At 33.9% G+C, this 27,665-nt stretch overlaps 1 protein-coding gene across 2 annotated transcripts; it reads right to left on the reverse strand.

Moving 5' to 3' along the window:
• Window positions 1–13,126: 13,126 nt before the first annotated feature.
• Window positions 13,127–21,436, reverse strand: LOC114309720 (ARM repeat superfamily protein). Of its 2 annotated transcripts, XM_028255505.2 has the most exons (6): window positions 20,939–21,363; window positions 20,622–20,847; window positions 16,934–17,214; window positions 16,341–16,457; window positions 14,157–16,067; window positions 13,127–13,609 (listed from the first exon to the last, which is right to left on the reverse strand). In XM_028255505.2, exons 3-6 carry the CDS (start codon window positions 17,207–17,209, stop codon window positions 13,547–13,549), a joined length of 2,367 nt encoding a protein of 788 aa, XP_028111306.2. In that variant the 5' UTR covers window positions 17,210–17,214; window positions 20,622–20,847; window positions 20,939–21,363; the 3' UTR covers window positions 13,127–13,546. The 2 variants fall into 2 exon arrangements, with proteins under 2 accessions (XP_028111306.2, XP_028111305.2); XM_028255504.2 differs by lacking the exon at window positions 20,622–20,847 and having other exon boundaries at window positions 20,939–21,436.
• Window positions 21,437–27,665: the final 6,229 nt, after the last annotated feature.

Consider the following 27,665-nt stretch of genomic DNA (forward strand, 5'->3'; position numbering starts at 1 on the left):
GACTACATGTCGGCCCCGAGCATAGATAAACAGAACATTGAACAAGAAGCAATGTGCGTGGGCTTTGGACCAAGTTGGATGGATGCAATCATTGCATTCCTAAAAGAGGGGAAGCTGCCAGAAGACCATAAAGAAGCACATAAAATTAGGCTGAAATCGGCCAGATTCAGTCTAACGGCGGAAGGCCATCTCTACAGGAGGTCCTTCACTGGACCACTTTTAAGGTGCGTACATCCTTTGCAGGTTGAAGATTTCCTTTACGAGATTCATGAAGGAATTTGTGGAAGCCATGCAGGGGGCAGATCGTTAGCCCACAGGGCCATTACCCAGGGGTATTGGTGGCCCTACATGCAAAAGGATGCCGAAGCTTATGTAAAGAAGTGTGAACAATGTCAAAAGTTTGCACCTTTGATACATCAGCCAGCTGCCGACCTAAACCCGGTATCCAGCCCTTGGCCGTTTGCCCAATGGGGCATGGATCTGGTTGGACAACTTCTCCAGGCAACTGGGCAAAGAAAATACTTGCTGGTAGCAACAGACTACTTTACAAAATGGATAGAGGCAGAACCTCTTGCCAAAATCCGAGATGTTGACGTCAAGAATTTTATTTGGAGAAACATAATCACCAGATTTGGGATTCCAAGAGCAATTGTTGCCGACAACGGGACACAGTTCGACAGCAAACTCATCAAAAACTTTTGTGCAAAATTCAAGATCAAGAATTATTTCTCAACACCAAGTTTTCCTCAAAGCAATGGGCAAGCAGAAGCATCCAACAAAGTGATCCTGGATGGAATAAAGAAGAGGCTGCAGGCAGCAAAAGGAAAGTGGGTGGACGAACTGCCCAACGTACTTTGGGCATATCGGACTACGCCGAGAAGATCAACAGGGGAATCCCCCTTTGCCATGGCCTATGGCACAGAAGCAGTCATCCCATTGGAGATCGGCATCCCAGGGATCAGAATCCAGGGAGTAGAGAATGGCACCAATGACATTCTGTTAGCCCGAGACCTGGATTTATTGGAAGAACGAAGAGAAAAAGCCGCGATTCAGCTCGCAGTATACCAGCAACAGCTTGCCAGAGCTTACAACAAGAAGGTTAATCCAAGAGATTTTCAAGTTGGCGACCTAGTCCTAAGAAAAGTCGTCGGGAACAAAAAGGATCCCAGGGAGGGCAAGCTTGGCCCAAACTGGGAAGGACCCTACAGAGTTACTTCAGTATTAGGCAATGGAGCATATCGGCTTGAGGACAATGAGGGCAAAGCATTGCCCAGACCTTGGAATACTTGTAATTTAAAATTTTTCTATCATTAAGATAAACATCATTGTTTGGCCGATACTATCAATAAAGTCTTTTCAGAATCCTTTCAACATGTTCGATTGATAAAGTTATGCATGGATGTTTTCGAAGACATATCAAACTCAGGCAAAGATAAGCCGATGTTATTCCTTAATCCACTTGTTGAAATTTGTAGCAATTTACAAGTTGGAATTAAGCTGATTCCTTATCTTCACTTGTTGAAATTTGTAGCAATTTACAAGTTGAAGTTAAGCCGATGTTATTCCTTAATCCACTTGTTGAAATTTGTAGCAATTTACAAGTTGGAATTAAGCCGATTCCTTATCTTCACTTGTTGAAATTTGTAGCAATTTACAAGTTGAAGTTAAGCCGATGTTATTCCTTAATCCACTTGTTGAAATTTGTAGCAATTTACAAGTTGGAATTAAGCCGATTCCTTATCTTCACTTGTTGAAATTTGTAACAATTTACAAGTTGAAGTTAAGCCGATGTTATTCCTTAATCCACTTGTTGAAATTTGTAGCAATTTACAAGTTGGAATTAAGCTGATTCCTTATCTTCACTTGTTGAAATTTGTAGCAATTTACAAGTCGAAGATAGACCGAGGTTATTGCTTAAGTTCTCATAGCAATATGTGGGTTGTTTACACCCAAGGGAAGATGCTTAACACTTGTTGAAATTTGTAGCAATTTACAAGTCTATGTTAAGCCGACATATGACCACCCGCTGAGGTACACAGAAAGTTACAGGTTAAAGTAAAGGCTAAGTATATTGTTCATTACTTGTTAAAATTTGTAGCAATTTACAAGTAGGTCAGATTAAGATTATCATTTAATACTTAATTGAGAAGAAGCTTGCAAAGTTTACATTCTATATGTTCTATACTTGTTGAAATCTATGAAAAGTTTGCAGGATAGTATCTTGCCGAAGTCAAAGTTTTATGGTTATACCCAAGGTATGAAACCCCGAGGAGATTGCACAAAGGAAGCAACATGAGGAAATATGCAAAAATTTCATAAGTACAAGACTATGCAGAAATAGTCAACAGAATATCACAAGATTGGAACATCCAGAAGAAGAACTGTTGCAGTTACATATAGAAGAAACCACGTCGGCCAAAAGAAAGAGTTTCGCATTACCCAGAAAGTAAAAAAGTACAAAGCGCAAAAAACAGAAAAAAAAAAGAAGGAAAAAAGTACAAAGGACAATTTTTTCAAGATTCTTCAGCATCAGCCACTACAGGGACTGGGACCTCAGATGACTCTGGTGGTACCTCCTCGGCCACTTTCTCCGCTTCTATCTCGGCATCAATCTCAGCGATTGTTGACTCAACACTTCTTTCTACCAACAGAAGATTGGACGATAGTTGCCCAGTGGCAGTTTCCTTGGGTGCCCCCTCAGCCCCATCACCCTCCTCATCCAAAGTCAAGTCCATAACCTGCTCAGCAGGAGGAGGGGACTTGGCTTCGGCAGCATTCTTGGGTCTTCTCACCAAGGCGTCACAATCATCTTTTTCTTCATCTTCATCAACGGCCTCGGCCTCAGACTCTGATTCACCTTCAGGAGGAGGAGGAGGAAACGGTAACGGAATAGCGTCGGCCTGACGCAATGGCGAGTCAGCAGGAAGGTCAAGCTTCTTTATCAAGGACATCCAACCAAGGGAAAATCCCCTGTTGCATGCCTGCCTGACTTGAAGCTTGTAGTCTTCTGCGACGTCGGCCATACCTTGAGCATAGGCCTTTTCGTCGGCCTCTTTGATTTCGGCCTCTTTTGTAGCCAGAGCTTGCTGGAGTTCTTTCTCCGCTTGGGCCTTCTGAACCTCGGCCTCTCTTTTCTCGGCCTCAGCAACTTTTCTAACGGCCTCAGCAGCTTCGGCTTTCTCAAGAGCTAAAGTTTGAACTTTGGTTGCAGCCTCGGCTTGATCCTCCAACTTTTTCATTTTTGCTTCAAGAGACTTGATCTCTCTCTTCATAGAAGATGCTTCCCTTTTCATATCAACCAACCTTTGACGATTTTCAAAGGATTGCATGGCAAATGAGTGGGCATGCTGAATGGCCTACAGAAAAACAAAAATGTGAGACAGTACTCTCAGTGAAGGACAGAAGAAAAAAATCACAAGTACAAACAGAAATACTTACTTGAGCAGAGTGTTGGAGCATAAGAGCATAATTTTCATACTCACTAAGCTTGCTATTTCACTCCAAGTCATTTGGTAGAAGAAGAGCAGTGCTAAGGGCGACAGCAACATTAATGTCGTCAGCACTTTCACTAGCCATGATGGGCCTATCCTCCAGGGATAGATCAGGGGCCCAGGGGACGTCGGGCTTCTTCGAAGCCGAGGTCGTCGCAGACGATGACCTTGGCCTCTTTGTTTGTGTAGACCCTGAGGGTTGGCCCTCAGCAGACCTCTTGGTTGAAGTAGAGGCTGATTTTTTGCTTTCAGCTAGCTTCCAAATCGGCAGAGCATCCTCAGCTTCGGCATCTATAGCCTTGGCTTTAGGCTGAGCCTTTTTTACCCTCTTTGGTTTGGGTGGGAGCATTGATTGCGTTGGTGCGGCTTCAGCGTCAGTTGGGAGATCGGCAAGAAGGTCTTGGACGACAGGCCTTGGACGAACCATTTCGGCAGTCTTTATAAGCTTTCGTCGGCGTTTACGTTCAGGAATTGGTATTAAGTAGGGGGCCGAAGTTGATGGAAGATCGGCTGGGTCAGATGTGGACTCTTGATCTGTTCGGGAGGTAGAAGCAGTTAAGGTTGTGGCTGTGGGTGGAGAGAGACTCTTCTTCCTTTTTCTTGGGACGTCGGGCAAGGTGGATTTGTATGTAGGGATAAAGTTTAGTAATACTGGGGCTTTTCGTTTATGGATTGGAAGGCCAAGAAGTGTTTTCAGATTTGTTCCTGGGAAGAAGGATTGGCGAAAATTTTTCGGTGGCTGATGAAGATCTGCAAAGAAACAGACGTCAGAAACAAAAAGTATGAAAGTTTTAAGTAAAAACAACTAAGCATTGACTCAAGGCTCTTACTCTTGCCCTCTGTAAGTGTTCGAGGAAGTGGGTAAAGGTGGACATCTTCATCTGGGCCAAATTCCCAATTTCCAGAAGCAATGAGAAAATCATCTCCAGCCCCCTTGTTGGAGTCTGGGAGGTCGGCTATAATTTTGTACTGGGTGGATCTCGGCTTAAGGTAATAGACAAAACCCCTATCCTTCAGATCAAGAGGGCACATGGTATAACAATATTGAAGGTCGGCTAGGGTGATTCTAAGGTTTTCTTGCCTAGCTAAAGCAATAATACCGTTAATTACCCTATAGGAATTGATAGTAAGTTGCATGGGATTCAGCTTATAGAAATGGAGAACTTGACGAAAAAGGGGATCAAGTGGAAGCCGAAGTCCACATTCGGTAAAAGCAACTATTGGAAAAGGCATTGTATGATCTGTGGGCACGATGGTGTCATTATCCCCAGCCAATTTAAGATGAACGTCGGCTGGGATAGAGAATTCTTGCCTAAAGTATTCAAGTTTTGTCGGGGTATTTACCCTATGCCTCCACATACCCATTATGTTGGATTAAACTAAGAGGAATATGTTTCAGAAGATGGGCGTTTTTCAGGTTTCCCTAAAGATTAAGGGTTCTATAGACAAATCCCAAATCAATGAAGTATGAAGATAAAAATCGAGGGCACAGATCTGGGGCAGATACAAAAAAGAGAAAACAAAGACGAAGTTTCAGATTCAAGAACAGAGGTATAGTTCTCAGAAACAATAGAAATACAGAAAAAATCAAGGACAGCGGCAAAGAGAATGATGAAAAAACATAGAAATTCAAGGTAAAAGCCACAAATTCAAGATACAAATAAAACCAAGACCTCGAACAAGATCAGTAATGGCGACAGACAGACAAAAGCACATAAAAAGAATGAAAGAATTAAAGAAAAGGATCTTACCAGGACAAATGAAGCCGAGGCAATGTTCGCCGAACCCAGAAACCGGTCGCAACAGTAAAGAAGGCTTTGCAAGAATGAGGGGTTAAAAGCAAATCTAGAAGAGAGATTGAGGCGATGGCAGATTCGAAGAAGAATGAGCTTTCAGAGAGAGAAAGAGCAAGAAGACGGAATGGAAAAGTGAAGAAAAGATAGAGGCAAAAGAAAAGTTTTGTCAAAAATGTGAAACGGCGGCAAAATTAGGGCAATCATTACGCCTAGGGTAACGCACGCGTCAGACGGCGCAGACGAAATGAACAGACAGCTTCAGGCGCGTCAACAACACGCTCCAATAAAGGCGAAACACGTAAAAGAAACAGTTAGATATGCATGACAGCTCATGCGCATGGGAGAATACGATCGAAGCCTTGTTCTCCGAAGAGAACACGTCGGCTGAAAGTAAATAATCTTGGCTAAAGTAGTTTTTAAGCTATTACTCAGAAAAGAAGTGACAAAATTTCGGAATAGGTTCCATCACCTCAGAATGCCGAGGTAATAGAACCTAGGGGGCAGTTGTAAGGATGTATTTTCTGAATACCAACACGTGGCATGGTGACGCCGACGTGTCAGCCGAGATGCCACGTGCCTTGGTAGTTTATGCCGAGGTAATCACGGAGAAGCCGAGGTCATCTCCGAAGATATCGGAATCCGAGATAAAGGGCAAGAGTCCTAAGGGAAAGAGGGGACTTAACCAAGATAAGGATAAAGCTCTTAGGGAGTTTATCTTTATCTCTTAAAGAGTCCAGAATAAACAGTAAATTGGAATTCATAGAAGTCATACTTCTAGTGGGATTTGGATTGAGTGTATTATAAAAGAGAGGCACCCCCGTGGGTCTAAGGTATGTAATTTATACTTTGAGTATTCAGTTTAGTACCTGATTATCATTGAGAAATATACTGACTTGATCGTCAGAGTGCCCCCGGGTGGAAGAACCACCGCCGGAGCTTTTTTCTTTCTGTTTCAGGTTGCTTAAGCCATCTATTCTGCTTGTGCTCTCCAGCTGATCACTAAACGGGCAGTGTAGTCAGATTTTCACCCACACAAATAATATTATTAATTATCACAGAACTTATTGGACAATAAATTTATTTATTAGAATGTATCCTTAAATTTTTTTGGGTTTGTAGTCTTCCTCAACTTGCAATAGATATGAGTGGTGGTACTAATAGTGACACATCACATAATAAATAAAATATGATCATTATAATATTATTATATTTTTTTTATCAATCAAAAATAAATTTTATCAATGTAAACCAAATTACAAATATGATACAAATATGTATATCAATAAAGAAAGGGGAGGGATCAAATGAATTGAATTTTCAAAAAAAATTACTAGTCATCGATAAATTTTATAAATATTATTAATTAAAATCTTAAACTTTTTCATAATTTTGTAATTATTTTATGAAAATTTTACTGAATTGTAATTTTCTCATAATGAAAAAAAAAAAAGTATAGGTTGCATCATAACAAAAATCCACCCATCCCCAATTAGTGTTTTTTTTTTAAAAATAAAAATAAAAATAGAGAAAAGACCAAATGAATTATTAAATATTTAGAATCTCTAACTTTTTAAATTACAAAAAAAAAAGAAGCTAAAAAGGGTTGAAAAGGTTCCAAGCTAACACTAACAAAAAGGCCAAAAAAAGAAAGGAAAAAGTATTAAATTAACAGCAGAAGGTAGCCGAGAACAGCGAACACATTCACCAAAGAAGAATACTAGAAATCATAAAATATGTTATGAAAATTTTTCATCATTTAATTAGTATATAGTATTTTATTGATTGTATAATTTAAAGGTAGAGAATATTTCATGATTTTCTTTATGACATTTTTTTCATGATTCCTAACATTACTCTTCACGAAAGAATAATATTAGAAATCACGAAAAAAAATATCATAAAATACATTATGAAGATTTTTACCCCGTCAACCCACAAGGCCACTCTCACCATAATAAGAACCCAGCTGTTGACTTGAATCTATGGCATTGATGTTACAGAATTTCTATTTTTGAAAACAGTCATGCTACGTAGTTCGAATTCTCGCTTCTCCGATTCCTCCGAATTCAAAACGACGTCGTTTCGTCGTTTTGATTTTTTTTTCTCCCAATAACGCAGAAGAAAAAGAAGAAAGAATGAGAAAGAGGAGAGTAGCAGAGAGAGAGAGAGAGACAACATCATCATCATCAACAACATCATCATCATCATCGTCATCTTCAGATCTTCATCAACATCATCATCAACAACCATTCAGATCCAGGGGAAAAAAAAAATTTCAGATCCAGAACATCTTCATCATCAACAACATCTTCATCAATATTACCATCATCAACACATTTTCAGAAAAAAAAAAAAAAAAAAAAAAAAAAAAAAAAAAAAAAAAACTGCTTCGATCTGGAAAAAAAAATGGAGGCGGCGGTGGCGGAGGCAGCGGCGATCGACCCTCTCTCTCTCCATTCCCTCTTCCCCTTTCTTCTCTTTCTCTCATTCTCTTTCTCTTCCCCTCTCTTCTTCTCTCTTCTCTCCCTCTGTTTCAATTTCAAACAGCATAAGGAGAAAGAAAAAAAAAAGAAACTGCCCAAAACGACGTCATTTTGAGCAATCGGGAGATTCAGGCTAGCTCAGATTCGAGCTACAAACCATTTTCCTTTTGAAAAATGCGCTTTTCTAATTGCTATGGCGACTGTTAAATTCAATCATTTTTAGCAGATCTATAACTGGTATAAACTGTTTCAAATCTCTTCAAAAAATTAATTATATAAAATTACATATCCACCTCTAGTATTTTTAAAAACAAGTTCATTCCTTACATTCCAAATGGTCAATAAAATTGCCAAGTATTTAACTGGTTAATAATGCACAAAGCACAGGGTACAAATAAAGTTGCAAAAATAGATGTGCTAGATACACATAATTAAAATATTAGAACACAACTCAACTATAAAATTATCTTTTATCTCGATTTTATGATCTATTATGTAATTTAATTTCGTGCAATTAAATCTTCTCATTGCAAAATAGTATGATCTAGCACCAACTTTATTACAAACACAAAAAAATTACAGAAAAATTAAATGTGGGGGCACATCGTTGGAACTTGAAGTAGGCTTTGCAGGGGGGCTGTCTATACAACTATAATATTCAATAGTTTGGCCAAGAAAAGTTTTATACGTACTTCTAACTCTCTAGTTAAACACATTGTTAATTATATAAGCTCTATCTCCCACATGAAAAGTACGTTAGTTTGTCTTATAAAAAAGGATTAAAGACTTGGTGACAATTACTCCTCTATTTAAGGAATAATCAATGCTTTCTAAAAAAGACAGTCGCAAAGCCAATGATTCCTCTATTTAAGGAATCATCTACATCATTTGTTTTCAGTTGCAGCCTTGTGCCCTATTAATTAGTAGACCTTGTCATGACCCACCAGTATGTTTGTAATATAGTTATTAGTGTTAAAAATAAATAAAAAAATCATTAATTACTAAAAAGTCCTGTCTACATATTTGGTGGTTAGGTCCTGTCAAAATTTTTTTGAATCAATAAGTCCCATTTATAGGTAAAAAGATGTTTTGCCCTTTAATTCCAAAACTGAGAATGTTCTCAATTTCAAAACATAGAATGATTTCAATAGATAATTATCAAAACTAAGAAATTTCTCAATTTTTTTCCTAGTATAAACTGAGAATATTATCAGTTTTGAGAAATCTCTCAATTTTTTTGGTGCTTTTGGTGCGGTGCTTCTAGTATTAATTGAGAATATTATCAGCTTTGAGAAATTTCTCAATTTCTTTCATGATTAAAATTGAGAATATTATCAATCTACTCTCACTCTTGCATTTACGTTCTCCTCCTCCTTTTACACTTTCCAGATCTGGAAATCTCCTAATCTAGTTCTAGATCTGGTTCGAGATGTCGAGCTTCATAGCAACTTCGTCTATCACTAATGGCTATTGAACACGACTAACTCGACGGTGGTAACGAAACAGATCAACGGAGATGGAGAGAGGTAGATCTGTTCAGAGGTAGACCAACAACCTCAACCTCACGCGTAAGCGGCGGAGGACGCAGCCATCATCGAATCGTTCGAGACCTGTACTTCGTTGCAATGAAGAATTGATCTCGAGAGCCACTTATTCGACCCTTGCTGCTGCTGCTGCTGCTGCAACGTGGTCGTCGAATCGAAATTGGTGTGTAAATTGAGGAAATTACCGTCACCATACTAGTTCTGCTGCTGGAGAATCGCGCTGTTAAGCCATATCGGTCCAACACCGACTTGTTGTGTTGTCTGTTAGTAGTGGTGCTCCTGCAAATTTCTGATGGACTGGCCGAGTTGTTCAGGCAATATAGTTTGTAGAACCGACGTGTTCTCGGCTAAGAGAGAGAGAGAGAGAGTAAGAGTAAAAGAGAGAGAATGAAGTACAACAATGGATGTTTGGCAGCTATGGAGAGGTCTTGGAATGGTAAATTAATCTATTAAAAATTAATGGGACTTAAAGGAGCAAATAATTTTATTTAGGATTTAATGGATTATAAGTTCACAAAATGAGACTTGTAAGTAAATGTCCCAAAAATCAATCAATGTGTTTGATTTTAATTTTATAAATTTAATTTTTTGAAAATTAAATTTTTTTATTTTTCATTTTTATTTTTATTTTTAGTGAATATTTTTGAAATTTTAAGTATTTTTTTTTGTTTTTTTACTTTTTTAGATGCACCTTATTTAGATGTATCTAAAAAGTAAATTATTTGTAAAAAAAATATTTTAAAAAATCAATAAATACACAAGAATATGAAAAATATACTGAATTCTCATTTATTTATTTTTTGTATTTCTGGTATTTAGTGAATTTTCGAAAGATTTTTTTACAAATATTATACTTTTTAAGTGTATTTATATTAAGTGTATCTAAAAATTAAAAAAAAAATTACTTAGAATATTAAAAAAATTCAATGAAAAAAAAAATTACGGAAAGCAAAAAATTTCAATTTTCTTAAAAGTGAATCCTGAAAATCCAAATCAAACAAGCTAAATCTATTGTAATTTGAATACTATCTGTTATTTATTATAAAAAAATAAAAATAAATCGAATGACTATTCTTAAAATTATTGTTGTCTATTTTTTAAAAAAACAAATGTAATTTAAATGTAAAAAAAATAAATGTAATTTAAGCATATAGCTACAATATCCGATTATCTTAATTTTTTACATGAATATTCTACACAATAAATTTTAAAAAATGAACAGTTTAGATCAGAGAGGTTGACCCCAAAATAAGTCCACCAAACCCAAAAACGCAATTTTTTAAAAAGAGTTTATCAAGGTATAAAAGAATATATATATAAAAAAATTGCATTACACCAATAGTTCTTTTATTGTGGTCCTTATATCATTTTAGCCTTTATAATTTTAATTGATTCAATTTTGATAACTTTGTTTCAATTTGATCCAATTGATTATAATTGTTAACATTTTTATAAAAATGCACATATAAGCAGCATGTATCATACTTGTAGGGCAACATTATAAACTTGATCAACTTAGGCTTATTTTGAGAAATTGGTTAAAAACTTCAACTTTTTTTTTTTATTATTTTTCAGAAAAGGTGTAAAAAAATAGAGAAATAATGTGAATCAAAATAGATTAAAAGTCAAAATGACTTTTAAGCCATGTTAACAAAACAACTCTCAGTGAGTTAATCTCAATCAATTAGTAATTATTTTGTGTTAAAAACTCCGACGATGTTATCAATTAAACCAAATTAATAAACACAAAATTTAAAATTAATAGTCAAAATTAAGTGAATTAAAAATATAAGAATCAAAATAACACAAGATGTAAAATGTAAAGATTACCAGCATAATTTACCCAAAAAAGAAAATTCAAAGAATAAATCACTTAGCCTCAACGATATCAACAATTTCTCATCACTACTTTAGATTCTACTCTCCGCCATCAGTAACTTAACCAATTTGCAACTATAACGCACCAACCAAAATGTGTTTATGGTTAATCACTCTAATAGAGAATCAAGTAAATTCGCATTACACAAATCGAAATAAAAATTTTGAGAGGACAGTTATCAATTCCAATGGAAATGAATTTGTTTCATGTTGTTGTCCCCAATATTATAGAGGCAGAACTTCAAATTGATCATGGTGGTTTTTTTTTTCCCATGAAAGTAGACACGCCTTCCTCAGTACAATTCTGTGCTAATTATTAATTAAATGATATAGATGCTCGCATTTTATCCCTAATCAAAGTCCGGGCAAGCGGGCAATCCCCGGCAAAACCTGCCCGAATTTTGTTTTCCCTTTCTTGAGAAAACAAAACTACAATAGATAACCATGTTTTTTCGAGAAGAATAGATAACCATGTTATATATGGGATCCTCTTGAGAGAGAGAGAGAGATCGGGGGCTCCAAACGGCAAACATAGGTTTTTCCTGATTTGTAGAGACTTTAAGGTTGAACAAATAGGATCCTAGGTAGTATAAAATAAGAATCAATTGGACAATTATTTATTAACCTCAAATGGAATCATTGTCTTCTGTGTGATTCTTTTTTAATAAACTTCTGTGTGATTCTTTTTTAATAATCTTTTAGTGGTTTAGAATGCACTGTGCACAGGCAGAGTTCTTGTTTGACACCAACTTAAGGTTATATTTGATTGGAGGATTTAAGGTTATATTTGATTGGAAGATTTGATGACGGGAAGAGAAAGGAAAAGGGAAAGAAAAGGAAAAAGAATTGATATAATTCGAATTCCAAGCTACATTTGGTTGAGTGGAGAAAGAAAAGACTTAAAAACAGCGGTGGTGTTGGACTTTGATTGAGACCCAGTAAAGTCCTACCCCCACCCCCCCCTCCCACACATGGGGGTTGGTCATTGGATCAAAATAAAAAAAATAAAAAAATTTACCAATCAGAGCCCACTGGGGCCTGGGGGTCAACCCCCAATGGGGGTCCAGACCATTTTTCCGGTGGTGCTACATGCACCAATTAATATACCAATTAGTGTACCAACATATATTATGATATTATTATTAACTCCACCCATTAACAAATTACAAATACCCAAAATTTCTAAAATTATGCCACATCAGCTGCTACTACACTAATTGATATACCAATGGATGCATATAGCATTATTCAAAAGCCAAAAAGTAGAATTGAATTTTCCTCTTATTTTCTTTTTTCCTTTATTTTCCATTATAAACAAATAAAAAGTGGGTTTGTAATTCTTTTTCCCTTTCCATTTCTCTCATCAAATTCTCCAATCAAATACAGCCTAAACGGCCAAAAAAGTTGGGTGTGTTTGGTTACCCAGGTAAAAAACTGTCTTTTGGAGGGACTTTTCTCGGCCAAGAGTGAACAAATGTTCATCGATACTCCAAAAGCATTCATTGAGTATGAACACTTGCTAGTCATTAGATCATGTGCATAATCTGAAGACAGAGTCAAACAGTTGAGAATGCAAGGGGGATAATTGGTTCAAAACCTTTACTAAACCTCAAATCCTTTCCTTTCAAATCAAAACACAAACCTCCTAGCTAACCCTCCTATATTTTTGCTATCTTAACCTTAAATCCCTTCCATTCAAATCCATAAAATCCATCCAAATGCAACCTAAGATGAATTTCACTACCAAGTTTAGAAAAGACGTCACATGATAAGGAAATATGAAGATAATAAAGATGACGAGAACAGAAAAATATAAGCACAGCATTTCAGCAAAACTCTTGTAAGTGAAGAAATGAAGAGAACACAATACTGTTGCACCTAATTATGTTCTAAGGCTTAAGCATGAGCATATGGAATTCATAGTGCAAACTTGATTAATTATACAATCCTTTTCTGGTTCATTCAATTTAATCGGTGTAAAGTCTACATATGTACATATCAAGCGATCGAGCAGCAATATATGTTTGTTAAGTGCTTGAAACCCCCAAAAGCTGAAGCCGTCTATTGACACAGAAATTTTAAAAAGTCGAAACATATGTACATACGTATCTACCACACTGGAACACTGTAACGACAACCAAACCACTTACAAGGAATAAACTAGCCAAATGAACTATCTAGTTCCATTCGCATGTCACAAGGATCACATGCACTATGCGTATAGAGATTAAAAAATAAACAATATCTGCAAAAGAGTTACTAAAGGGACATCTCAAGAGGGACCGAGGGAGCAACATACATGTCATAGGATATCAAAGGAGCAGTAATTTCTTCATCAATAGCATCTCTGCTCATTATTTTCCTTTCCCTGTGGGCCCTTCACGCTGGTTTCGGAAGTGGCTGAGAAGCTGTTGTGCCTGCCCAAAAAATACACCATTATCATCTTTCTCCAGCACTTTGGACATAATTACATTGGGTTCCCTTAGAGTTTTAATTCACATAATACTAGCACCTTATCAATTATTCGGCAATCATATGAATGATAAAATGATGTTGCTGTCTCTTTTAGATAAATGTATATTTCTTCCTTGTTTATCATTGTGTTTTAACATAATATGCATTAGTTTCGGTCCCTTTAGCCTAACTAAAAGGGAGGTCAATGTAATTATGCTAAAACTATAAGGCTACTTGTATTTTTTCCAAACCATAGGGAAGATCAGAGTAATTTACCTTTTTTTTTCAGTTCGTGAAATATGTTTTCTCCATTTTTCTATTTTACAGGGCATTCATTAATTTCAATGTTGATTACGAGAAAAAATAAATAAAATGAAAACAAATTGAAGAAGAAGAAGATGCACCAAAACAAAGGTGGAACTCCTGTCTAGGTTAAGAAATATAGCTGTAAACCAACAAGATTAAGCTATTTTATCCTAAAATAAATTGAAAAGATAAGGCTGTGCATACCTTCTCCTTCGCTCTTGGTGTGCCAGACTGAGACAATGCGACAAGAGGTGGAACAGCTCCTTCTTGCAGAACCAAGCGACAAAACTTAGGACTATTAATGCACAGTTGGAACAGTATCGAGGCAGCATTTTCCTTTCCCCGCTGAGATCCTGTCTCAATAACTTCAACGAGGAATGGTATACCCCCCGCTCGCACAATCGCCGTACATCCCTCTGCAATTGTAGACAGATTAGCAAGAAGAGCAACGGCCTTGTCAACCATTTCTGTTGCCGGGTCCATCAGTTCAACAAGATACTTCACAGCTCCAGCTTGAACTATACGAGCCTTATTCTCATGAAAGATTGATAGGTTAAACAAGGCAGTAGCAGCATCTTTCTTCCCTCTGAGTGAACCCGTGTGAAGAAGATCAACCAAGGCCTTAACTGCACCAGAACGGCCAATCTTCATCTTGTATTCTTCCAAAACAGAGAGGCTGAACAAAGCTGCCGCAGCGTTCTCCTTGGCCCCTGCATTTCCCGTTCTCAGAACATGGATTAGCGGTTCTATTGCTCCAGCTTCTGCAATTTTGGCTTTAATGTTTTCATTAATTGATAGATTCAGAAGAGCGGTAACCGAATGCTCTTGAGTTAGTTTCACTTCCGAGTACAATAGCAAGAGCAATGGTGCAATAGCCCCAGAATGGCCTACAATGACACGATTCTCCGTGTTATGTTTTGCAAGAAACCGCAATTCTGCTGCAGCAGAAGTTTGCGCTGCATGTGATTGGCTCTTTAGACCTTCAACCAGTTTCTCAACATGAGTAGTTGTGGCCAAATCATCACAGACTGACTCAGAAGATGAAAGGGAAAGTGTTCTGGGGTAGTTATTACCGTTTCTATTGCTGGCCATTTCAGCCATTGTCTTGGACCTATGATACGGTTTTTCCGATAAAATGGGAGAGAATTCTGAATTTTTAGCTAAAGGAAAAGAAGTGGGGCACTCAAATATAATTTCTCCCGACAACTCACTTGCATTTTCATGCTTACCAGATGTCCTTGATACATCAGTTGATCCTGCAGGAGGATACTCGATGCTAGAAACAGCACTAGAGGCTGATTCACTCCTGCTGTGGACATATGATTGCTCAGGGGATGAATGGTCAAAGTTTTCAGTCTCCCTGCTCCGGCATCCATTCGATTCTTCCTCACTAAATCTAAAAGAGGCATCATTCTTCAGCTTCTGAAACCCATTTCCAACCTCAAGGGAGGATCTTGATATGGAATCGTTACTGTGTGAAGAACAACGGAAACTGTCCATACGAATGAGATCTTGACAAGATGTATCTTCAGATTGGGATACTAATGGCATATTTGTATTAGTGCACTCAGGAGTGTTGGAGAACTTTATATGGTATTCCTCGCACCAATTTGCTATCAGAGCTTTGACAGTATAATTGGGAATAAGATTTGTGTGTGAGAACTTTTGACGGGTTTCTGGGCATATAGACAACCCATTATCCAGCCATTTGTGGATCGAAGTCCGATCGTAGGTTTGGCCAGAAGCCACAATCACTGGATCCGACATAAGTTCTAATGACAAAGGGCAGCGGAAGTATGAAGGGATAGGGACACCATTCATGGCTTTAAAGCTCTCAAGTTTAACCATGCAATCACGAATATGAGACATAAGGCCAATGATGTTGATTTGATCTATTTCCCCTTTCACTCCATTAACTTGGGCCATCATTCTCTCCTTTTCCAAGGCAATGCTCTCTCTCAGAAAATCCTGGTTTGATGTCAGACTTAGAGACTCAACAATTCTTATTAAATGTTCGGAGGGAGGAACCATTCCTTTTCTCTGACTTTTAAGAGCCTCTTCTATGCATTCTGATATTCTTTCGAATTTTAAACATTGAAGTTCCTGCATGCAGTGCTGAAGCAAATAACCAGAATTTAGCTGTGCACTTGGTACTGTCAACCAACTGAGAAATTGATGGCTATATAACAAGTACTCAAAACTAAGAGATTTAAAAGAGTACACAAAATCAAAAGTATAAGAACAAATGAAAGAATTAAGTAATAATAACAAAGGAACTGGCAAAAGCATTTTAGTACCAGCAAACTTATCCCAAAAGAAAAAGAAAAAATGCAATTTGGTAACAGACAAACAAAAGATGCAAGAAACGTACTCCAATTTCATACACACCTGAACACCAGTAAAAGTTGAAGTAGAGGGAAATGATTGTAACAATCTACATAAAATGTGACAAATCTCAAGTGAAGAGCTTTGTATTTTCATCACCAAAGGCTCACTCTGCAGAACCTGAAACAATAAAGGGGCAAATGAAAGGAAATACATTGAATAAGTTTGTAAAAACTTAAAGCATAGTTCGGAGAACCAATGGTCGCCTTTTCTTTTCTAGCTATTAATATTTAACTGACTTCCAAAGAAAAAGAAATGAAAAATAGGGATCTTAGAATAGTTGAAGGCCACAAAAATTGACCATTGTGCAATTCCAATTTTTCTTTTTCATTCAAAATTTCCAGTATTCATACAAAGCCAAAGAGAATTAATGTTTTGTATATAGGTTGCTGTTAAATGTGTCTTCAGGAACAAACTGAACATAACAAATTTATTGGAAGAAAAAACCAGTATACAAATATGCCCAATGAAAAAATGTAAGCACTTTCTTTCCTTTATTTATTTATTTTCCTCTTTTCTTTAATTCTTTTTATTTTTTTCATTTTCTTCCTTTCAGCATTACTGTCTTGGATGAAATGAATCCAGAAGGTACTTACACTGTAAATTTTGCTCATCTTCAAAGACCAACTCTCCATGAACTCCCTAGCCTCATTAACAGCTATATCCAGTTCTTCACACTCTTTACATAGGACTTCATCTGAAGGTATTGTATAATCAACAACATCATCGAGCACCGGCTTCAAAAGCTTCAACAAGTTGGCTACATTTTTGTAACTCTTTTGAGTAGGCATAGCCTTTATTGTTTGGCAAGAAACTAGATGAATGAATCGAGAAATGCTGTTAACAACATATCTTACAGATTTTGTATCCATCTGACCTGTTTAAATACACAAAAAGACACAAAATTAAAACCATCAAAACATTATTAGAGAAAAAACATAACAAATAAACTTCAATTGTGACAGAATAACTGTTTATCATGTTAAAAGAGGCCTCAACAGTGCCTTGCTTGTCATGCTAACACTGCGGGTGCTTTAGCAGTTTCAAAAAACAACCATGTCCTCTGTACATCTCAAGCCAACCAAATTCTGAAAACATGAACATATTCTATAGTCTAAACACTGCTATCTGTCCTATCATTTCTTCCTGGAAAGGAAAAGAATAACTAACTGATATTCCAAAAAAAAAATGGTAAAACTTCTTCAGCTATTGTATATCTGATAATGCAGACATACACAAGCTACTGCAGACTATATCGGTAAAATTGCTAGGAACCATAAATATTGTAGGAAGTTATAATTTTGACAAAGCTAAGTTCCATCACATTTTAAACAGTTCTAATCTGGATAAACAAAAAGGTATACGAATATTACAAAATCACTTATATGTTCCCTTTATGAATGTGTTGCTAGTCAAAGATTGCCAAAAAAAATTATTTTGAGTATGCTCTACGGTTCTATAACTGGAGAAGGCCGACCGGAAACAAAATGTTAGTTGCTTGGAGAACACACCTTGAACAAAGAACCAATCAAAAGATGCCAAAAGGTTGTGGAGAACAAAGTATAGCCTATTAGATGTGTGAAAACGAGTAAAAGCAGACTAAGCACTTTGTATGCAGCTAACAAGCACTTAAGAAAAAGAGCTAGTAAAATTTGTTCATTGCTGAGAGAAGGATCTCACTTCCCAACCAACATTATTAACACTTTTTGGGGAATGAAACATTTCTGAGAAGGATCTCACATATATGTTCCCTTTACGAGCAAAAAACAAAACAAGGCCTATAGCTACTACTTACAAATTCTATAAAATCAATAATATGATATAAGTTAGGCATAGCTCTCCCTCAAACAACCATACAAAATAACCAAAAAATAACTTTTAAACCTATGTAAAGGCTCCTCAACTCCTTGAAAGGTCCTCCTATTTCGCTACTTCCAAGTAAGCCACATCAAGCATAAAGGGGCTAGCAGTCAGGCATCCCGTCTCTATTTCCAAACCCTACTACCTTCCCAACCATCCAAACACGACTCCTGCCACATTCTTATCAAACACCCAACTCACCCCAAATAAGGCCAGCACCAATTCACACAAATCTTTAGCCACCATGCAGTGGATAAGAAGATCATATGCCAACTGCCCATCACCCTTACACATGCAATACTAATTAACAAACCTTATGAGGTTATCAATTATAAGATTTCTCTCTTGTGTTGAATTCGGTATAAAGATAATGACCTTAGATGATGCCCCAACAAACCAAATACCCTTCTGAAGAAAGCTATCGCCTATCCTATATAAAGCCTTGTAAAAGGACTTCACTTCAAATTTTCCTTTCTTTGAAGACGCCCACCACATGGCACACATGGTCTTCATCTTCACAATACCTTGATTACAATAAAACAAGGTGAGAAGATTATTCAACTGATCCCAAAAACTCCAGTACCTGTCCCTCTCATGTAATTTACCATAGAAGCTACTATGTCAATTGCAAGAAGGAAAATAGCATGGAAAGCCCTCTCAAGTGTCTCATCTCCACACCATTTACGGCACCAAAACTTCATTCTCTCACCCCTTCCCACCCTAAAGTTAACATGCTTCAAAAACTCCTCCCAAACTAGCCAAACGTCCTTCCATAGCCCTCATCACCCTTGAGAGATGTTCACATCTAATGAAATTTAATCATATTAGAATCCAATAATATAACTTGACACATGTAAGTTACATTATTGGACCTATATATTCTAGTATGATTTATTTAGATCAGTTTTAGAAGACAAAGTCAAGTTTGTAAAAGGTATAGTTTTCAATTTTGGAGTCCAAGTCTGAGTTGCAATTTTTCATTCAAACTAACAACTATAGCACACAAAAACAACTCAAAACTAACCCAAGTTACTGTTCACAGAGCTCAAAACGGCACACAAACATCCCCTAAAACCTTGTCTTTTCATTCCTTACATCATAACCTTTTGTTGCCACATATAAGCCCCAGAAACTTCTGTATTTTTACCACCCTTTCAATACAAAAACGGTTAATTTCAACCCTATAGCTAGAGCTTCTTTGTTGCTGTGTCAAAGGAGTCTTACTTGTAACCCTCCTACATCATTCTTGAGTTACTGAGAGATGATGGGGGTTGGGGTGGCTTTTACACAAATATATAGTCGCTAGTTGTGATCTGAAGCCCACAAGGACCCAAGAAAATGAAAAACAAAAATAAAAAACCATAAATCAAAACCGTCAAATCATTGCTTGAGCTCACACCAGCATTGCCAAGGCCTTTCATCTACAGGCAGCAAGTTCATAGCTTGCTTCCTAAGGTACTTCAAAATTAGGTAATCATCTGATTTTAAGGCTCCTTGCCCTCCCTGTGGCACATCAGCTGTATAAAATTTCCACGGTTGACTGGTGTTCAAAATAAGTAGAACAACAGAGAGTGGGAGCAGCCTATGAAACAAAAAGGAATCTCAATTTCTTCACTATTTTTACTACCAAAAACAAGAAGATGATCTTTCGATGGAGCTTGCATTTTTGGAGAGGTCATTTTTGTGACTCAAACTCATGCCACCAAAAAGCTAACGGCAAGGTAAGTCTTTATCATTGGGCCTAGCCGCCCTTTACAAGACAAGAGTATTTACTCTTTTTCTTTTCCTTAAAAATTCTATGCAAACAACAGTATTTAACAGATTCTAAAATTTTGGTAGCCAGACTTTGGTTATGTGCAAGATGGGAATGAATGACTTTGAAACTGAAACAACCCCACAGGAAACATGAAGATAAAAGCTTTAGTAAATTTTAACCAAACTTTCACAGCATTTTATAGTAGTGACATTTAACAGGGGAAAAATAGAAAAACACAGAGAATAAAAATTTATAAATAAAATAACTATTTCAATAAGATAGAAGAACTCATAGATACCAAATTTGCAGAGGAACCATGTATTCTAATCTACAATGGATTTTGGCATACTGAATCAACAACAATAAAGCCCACATAATAAGTACACACATGTTTCCAGTAATGGATGCACCATGACTCATGAACCAGAATTGGGTTGCCCATTAAAATCAGCAATCTTTAACTTAATATTGAGTGATTGATGTAATAAAGAAGTTAATTCAACGATCAAATTCTCCATATTAAATTCTTCTACGAGAGAGATAAGCTTCCATGGTCTACTGTTTGGTAAAAACCAATATACAAAATTTTTTTAAAAAAAAACATATATATACAAAGGAAAAGAAAAGATGAAGAAGAGAAGACAACAAATTTATAAGAATTTGAGTACCTGTTTCATAACCCAATTAGCTCAACTACAAGCCTGACAAAAAATTTGACACTGAATTTACCATTATTGAAACGATTTCTGCTTTTAATTGCTCAAAATAAGAAAGTCCAAACATGTTCCAAGATAATTGAACCCACTCCATTCAAATGGTTGCTCAAATTCATGCAAAACCCACAAAAGCTCTTCAAAGCAGAATTCGAAAAGAAACCCTCACTACTTCCATCTCCTTCCCATCAAAATGTTCCAAAAAACATATAAAATTTCATCAAAGAACTAACATTTTCATCAGTAAAACGACAAAGTTGAATAAAAAATACCTGGGTTGTTGTGGCATGGGCTGGAAGTTGAATTCATGAATAGATATTGATGAAACCCACAAACCCACAAAGCAAGAAAAGCCTTTTAACATGAAAAAATCATGGCAATGATTAATCTTTAAGAACCACTGATACCCTTTTTCCTCAACATTTTTCTTGTGAATTCTGCTTAAAAGTGGTCCATTGTAGAGGGGGAGAGAGGAGCAATTACTGGGTATAGAATTAGGGAAACAAAAAGAAAGAGGGTTGAAATTGTGGGACCTCGATATGCCTGTTTTTTGGTGATAATAATTAAATTATTAATTTAGTATTTAATGACACAGAACAGAACATTGATTAATGGCAAATGAAAATTTTAATGAGGAGTCAAAATCATGATTAGGGAAGCGAAAGTCAGAACCTTTTTGTTAATTAACTGGTGAAGCGGAATGATATGGAGGAAGATTGCAGAGTTGTATGGCATTGGTTTCCAGATGTAACTTTACCTTAAATGACTAATGTATCCCTAGTACTTCTAACAAATGTTTGGTTTGTTTGGTTAGTGTCTCCAATCCTATACCAAGATTTTCATTAAATTTAAATTTGTTGAAAATAAAATTCAATTCATTCATCAAATGAGGGATCACCTAAATTCTTCATCAAATTTTAAAAGAGATTGGTTTTTTTTTTTTTTTTTGGTTGAAATATGGATTTTTGAGATAGGTATTCTTGAAAATATTTGATGAAAATTTTGATTCTTGCTATTGAAGGGAGTAATATCAAATCAAGTTGTTTTTATCTAAGTAGTTAAACAAATTTGACCCCAAAAAAACAGTAAGTATTAGAGATGCTCTAACAAATTAAAAACTGATAAAAGTACTTATCAGTGTTTATTTTCAGTTTTTTAAAAATTAAATATTTTATTTTTCATATATATATATATATATATATATTGTTTATATTGAATATTTTATTAATTTTAAAGTAATTTTTTTACTTTTTTCATATGCACCTTAGACTATCTCTAATGATTTATCAAATCCATCATCAAATTTAAATTTAATGAAAAAAGTGATTTTTTGCTTCTCCAACGGTTCATCAAATTTAGAATTTCACTTTTTCTTCATCAAATTGAGAATCAATGTGTCTTTCATCAAATCACTATTTATTGCCGTTGGATTTTCACCACTGGATATTCTCTCAGATGACCACTTCAAGGGAAAAATTTATGAAAAAAATTGCACCTCCCGGTCTACTACCTTAAGGTAAAAATTCGTGAAAAAATTACACTGACCGATCGACCGGCCAGTCATCCGCCCGGTCGACTAGTGGTCTGATGAAATCACAAATCCCTCTATTGGAACACTTGATATCAAAGGAAACTTTTACTCAAATTTAATGAAAATTTTGATGCATAGTTGGAGATGCCCTTGCTTAGATGTATCAAAATAGAAAAATATTTATAAAAAAATATTTTAAAAAATTAATAAATATAAAAAAATAAAAAATATATATATTGAATTTTTGTATTTTTGTATTTTTTTGGTATTTTTGGTATTTAGCGAATTTTTTAAAGATTTGTTTCACAAATATTATAGGCCTTGTTTGGTAGGGCTTATTTCTAGCTTATTTCAGCTTTTAGCTTAATTTAAGCTATTTTGATATGTTTGGTTCAGTTTAATAATATAGCTTATAGCTTTTTGTAAGTCAAAAATCAACTTATTCTTTGAGTGGGGGAGAAGAACCTTAATTTATAAGTCAAAAATCAACTTATGTTCACAGTTATAAAGTATAAGCTGTTAGCGTATAAGTTATAATCACTTTCTCACAGCTTTACCAAACGGAGCCATAGTACTTTTTAAGTGTATTTATATTAGATTTGTCTAAAAATTAAAAAAAAAATGCTTAGAATATTAAAAAAATCAATGAAAACCAAAAAAAATACGAAAAACGAAAATAATAGAATTTTTTGAAAAGTGAATTTTGAAAACTGAAACCAAACAGAGTATATAGTAGTGTTTGGTTTAGTTTTAGAATCATTATTTTAAGAATGAAGTTGTATTTTAAGTTTATGAGTTGTTGAATAATGATTTGAAAAGAGAAAATTTGTTTGGTTATGAGTTTTGAAAAGAGTTTTGAATTGAGTTTTAAATTTTTGAAATAAGTTTTGAAATAAGAAAAATAGTTTGGTTATGAGTTTTGAAAAGAATTTACAAAATTTAATTCAAAAACTTATAATTCATAACCAAACACATAAACTCAAAACTCTATTGAAAATCTTATTCAAAGCACATAATCAAATTCTTTTTAAAATTCAATTCAAAAAAATAATTATTGAAAAAAATAGTTTTCTTATCTAAAAGATTCAAAAAAATTTGAAAATATTTTTTATTTAAAATATTAAAAAATATATATTATTTTTTATTTAAAAAATATTCAACTAGTGCTTTAATATTAAAAAATATAAAAACAATTTTTTTTTTTTTTAAATAACAGGTGCCATCACACCTCAAAAAAAAAAAAAAAAAAACACTATTTCGGTCAACTGACCGGACATCAGGGCAAACGACCGGGTAGATCCAAAAATTCAAAAACTCTCTAGTTATTAAATATGTTTTCAAATGTGTATTGAAATGTGATTTGAAATTATATTTTGAAAATTATAATCATACAGAAGGTTGAAATATGAGGGTGAAATCATGATTCCAAAATGAACCAAACAGAGCCGCATGTTTTTCAATTATCAACTTATCTAGACTTTGGGTTAATGATTTGAAGGATTTTGTAGAGGAAAAAGAAATAAATTAGGAAAAGTAGCAAAATTTTAGCCCATATTTCATTCAATTTTTCTCTCATTTTCCTTTTTTTTTTTGCAAATTTCTTTTTAAATCTCGAACTAAACACAACCTTAAGCCATTTATGTCTCATAAACAATAAGTAAAAGTTATATCAAATATTATGATATTAATTTCCTTATAACTTGTGCCCGTTTAATATTACTTGTTACTTTATTTTATTTAAATAATAAATGTCACTAGAAAACATTGATCATTAAAAAATACAAATTATTTAAAACCCGAAAGAGAGAGTATTTTAATTTTTACTTTTATAACAATTTTTGCTATTCACAAATTGCCCCAAACCAGCTTATTATGTGTAAGAAAGAAATTTGTAAAGAATCTTCCTAAAAATATTAGTTAAAAAAATTTAAAAGATACTTTGTTAATAAAATCTAATTATAAATGGCGTTAAGTGCAATTTATAAATTCATGTCCACCTTTCCACACCCAAAACAAAGAAGGAAACAAAATAAATAAAAAATTCATGTCTATCCACCAGAAGGGATATATCCAGGGTATTTTTTTTGTCCACGATTGTTGATTTTTTCATATTCTTGATGTAAAATACTTCTTTATACCAACCTATAAGGGTTGGTTTGGAAAGTGATTTTTTTAGTGATTTTTAAATTTTTTAATTAAAATATGAGTTGAAAAAAATTAAAGTGTTTGGAAATATTTTTTTATTTTTATAAGAAAATATGTAAAAAAATGAAGAGAATGATTAAAGTGTTTGGAAATAGCTTTTGTTTTATGACTTTTTGATTTTTTATTAAAGTGATTAAAATATTATTTTTGTTTTATGACTTCGTTTATTTTTTTGATAGATTTATAGTTTTTTTAGCTAAATTAATCTACTGCTAAGCGATCCCCTAATATCTCAAATTAAGTTTATTTTCATAAATCTTAAAAAATAAATAAAGCGAAAGAAGGCAACAAAAACAAAGAAGGGAGACCCAGGGCCAAAAAATTAAATCAGATGGAATACTTATTAATTATAACATTAAAAAATTTTACAAAAATATTTCATATAAATTTTTATGATTGACTTCAACAAAGATATATATATATATATATATATATATATTATTTATAATTAGTGTATCATGGATAATATAAATAATAAAAAAAGGTCATGGATATAAGTTTTAAAATAAATTATACAATAATAAAATAAATTTTTATTCAAAAATTTAGTAAAAATTCAATATAATATTAATACCACGTCATCGTTGATATATGATATCACCAACCAATAATAAAGAAACATATACAGGATGAATCCCACATGTCAAATGTAACTAATAATTTAATAAATTCCATATCTTCATTGAGATTAATTATAATTATATGTCAATAATGATAGACATCACCATTGTATTGAAATTTTCATAGATAGTAATATCACTATGGGTTATCGTAATATCTTTATTTTCAATAAAAAAAACAACCATTGTTAATCATAATTTTAAAAATGTCATTGATATTTTACTCTAAATAATATTTTATAATTTTTTTATTTGAAATATTTTCTTTATATTTGTAAAAAAAAAAAAATTATTCCAAAACCGAGGGGCACGTGACCCCCTGGACCCACTGTGGCTCCGCCACTGGACACATCATCATCTTATATAGATGAATTTGGGTCAATTATAAATATATTTTTTGAGATTTGTTTAAAATATTAATATTTTTTATAATTTTAAAAATTACATCATTTCCCTTAAAATTTCTAATCGTATAACAAATAACCATTTTTTATTAATCAACCATTAAATCAATTAATAATATTTAACAATATTTTCAATTAATAATTTTAGTAATTTCATTGTTGTAATAGAGGATAGTCAGATTTTTTTTATAATTAATTCTATTAAATGACAAGTTATAATAAATGTGCATTCATAATTTTTAAAATTATAAGAACTAATCTATATTTTAAGAAATAAATAAAATAAAATTTGTCAACCATGGTTAAAATCATAGTAACTATAGCCAACAAGATTTTGTATTGAGCTTGGGATTTTTTTATTTTTTAATGGCTTAAAAGTAAATGTGACTAAAGTTAACATTGAAAGGCAAAGAGTGAACAAAAAGGTTAAAGTTGTAAAGAAAATGCTTTGACAGCAGCAAAAAATAAAGAAAAAAGAAAAAAAAGAAAAGAAAAGTAAAAGTTATAATTATTTATATCATATGGATGTTGCGAGTGACTTTTTAAAAGCAAGTGTGAAATGAAAGTTTTGCTCAGCCAGCGAGTCAAAATCACTGATCCACTCTTGTAAATGCGTAAGAGCTTGATCAGTAGATTAATAAAAATGAGCCTTTACTTGAAGCATTTTTGTATTGGTACTATTGAGTTTGACCCATATTATATTTATCAAATTTTCACTCGGTCAAATCATGTGAATTTATACATGTCGGTCATTCAACCAATCATCTAAAAATAAAAGTAACAGTCGCGGTGATAATGATGATAATTACAATTAACAAGAGTATACCAGTCATTCAAATGATCGTTTAACTTACAAAGTTCGAACGATTCTAACGGGCTCAAATTTGGTGTATGAATAATTTTTCTTTGAGTTATTTTACCTAAATGTTTACAACAACCAGTGAGGTTTTTTTCCTTTTATGTCACTTCCTTTGTTTTGTTGCTTGAGTTTAGCTTTTTGTTTTTTTCCGTTGGTTTAAATTTTTATTTTTATTTTTATTTTTTTAGGAATAATTATCAATAAGTCTATTGATTTGGCTTATTTATTTGTAAATCTTAAATATACTTTTGTTATGTATTTGTCTCTCATTTTGATACTAAGAAAATTTAGACTTTTTAAATGTGGTTTGTATTTGTGGAAAAATTATTTAATATTATAAATAATACTGATAAATTTATCAAAATGATAAATAATTAAGACATTTTGACTTTTGTTTGTAAATTTAGATTTATTTTAAGTTTATTTATATTTGTATTAAAATATGATGAGATAAGTATAAATAGTTGAATTATATTTTTTTTCTTAAAAATATTTTTATAGTAATAAATTTATCACTGAAAATTCAACAATTTTTTTTTGATAAATAAGTTCTATGGAGCAAACCGACTTGTAATTATTCCTTTTTTTAAAGGGGACTCATCATTTGAACCTAACTTGGCCTAGATCTACCCGACTGTGGATTAAGGCCTATTTTGGTAATTAGAGAAAAAGTAATTTATTAACTTATTTGAATAATATTATCTCTCTAATTATTTTTAAGAAAAATTGGTCTAAGGTCCCTCCTCTACTTTTGATAGGAGAAGAGGTTAAAAATAATATGTTTTGATGGCTAAGGTCCCTCAAGTTTATTTTAGGTTATAAAGTACCTAAAATACCCTTCTTTTATAACATAAATTTGTTTGAATATTATATTGTTGACTTCACGGTGGAGATTTTGGAAATTGACTTCGCGGTGGAGATTTCGTCGGAGATTGCAGTGGAGTTGATGAGAAATTTGTTTGAATATTATACTGTTGATTTCACAGTGTAGATTTTGGAAACTAACTTTGTGGTGGAGATTTCGTCGGAGATTTCAGTGGAGTTGACGAGAAAGATTGCTACGATTGTGTAGGTCTTACAGTGTGTTGATCACGTACTTTTTTCAATGGAGTTGAATCAGGTATGTTTTCGATGGAGATTCCACATAGATTTTGATTTTTGTTTTGAATTTTTGTTTAGAGAGAGACCAGCTTGATAGAGTTGATTTTTATTTTTGAAATTAATTTTTCATTCTCTGTTTTTTGATCAATTTCAAAGAGTGTTGACAATGTAGTTGATTTTGATGTTTAGACTTCATTTTTCGTGCTTTATTTTTCATCAACATGCTGATCAATGATAAGTTTTGTTCTATATTTTTTCAAACCAGAGAAATTTCATTCT

This window comes from Camellia sinensis, chromosome 12 (genome assembly GCF_055761805.1).
Source record: "Camellia sinensis isolate YWXY chromosome 12, ASM5576180v1, whole genome shotgun sequence".
NCBI classification, from domain to species: Eukaryota; Viridiplantae; Streptophyta; class Magnoliopsida; order Ericales; family Theaceae; genus Camellia; species Camellia sinensis.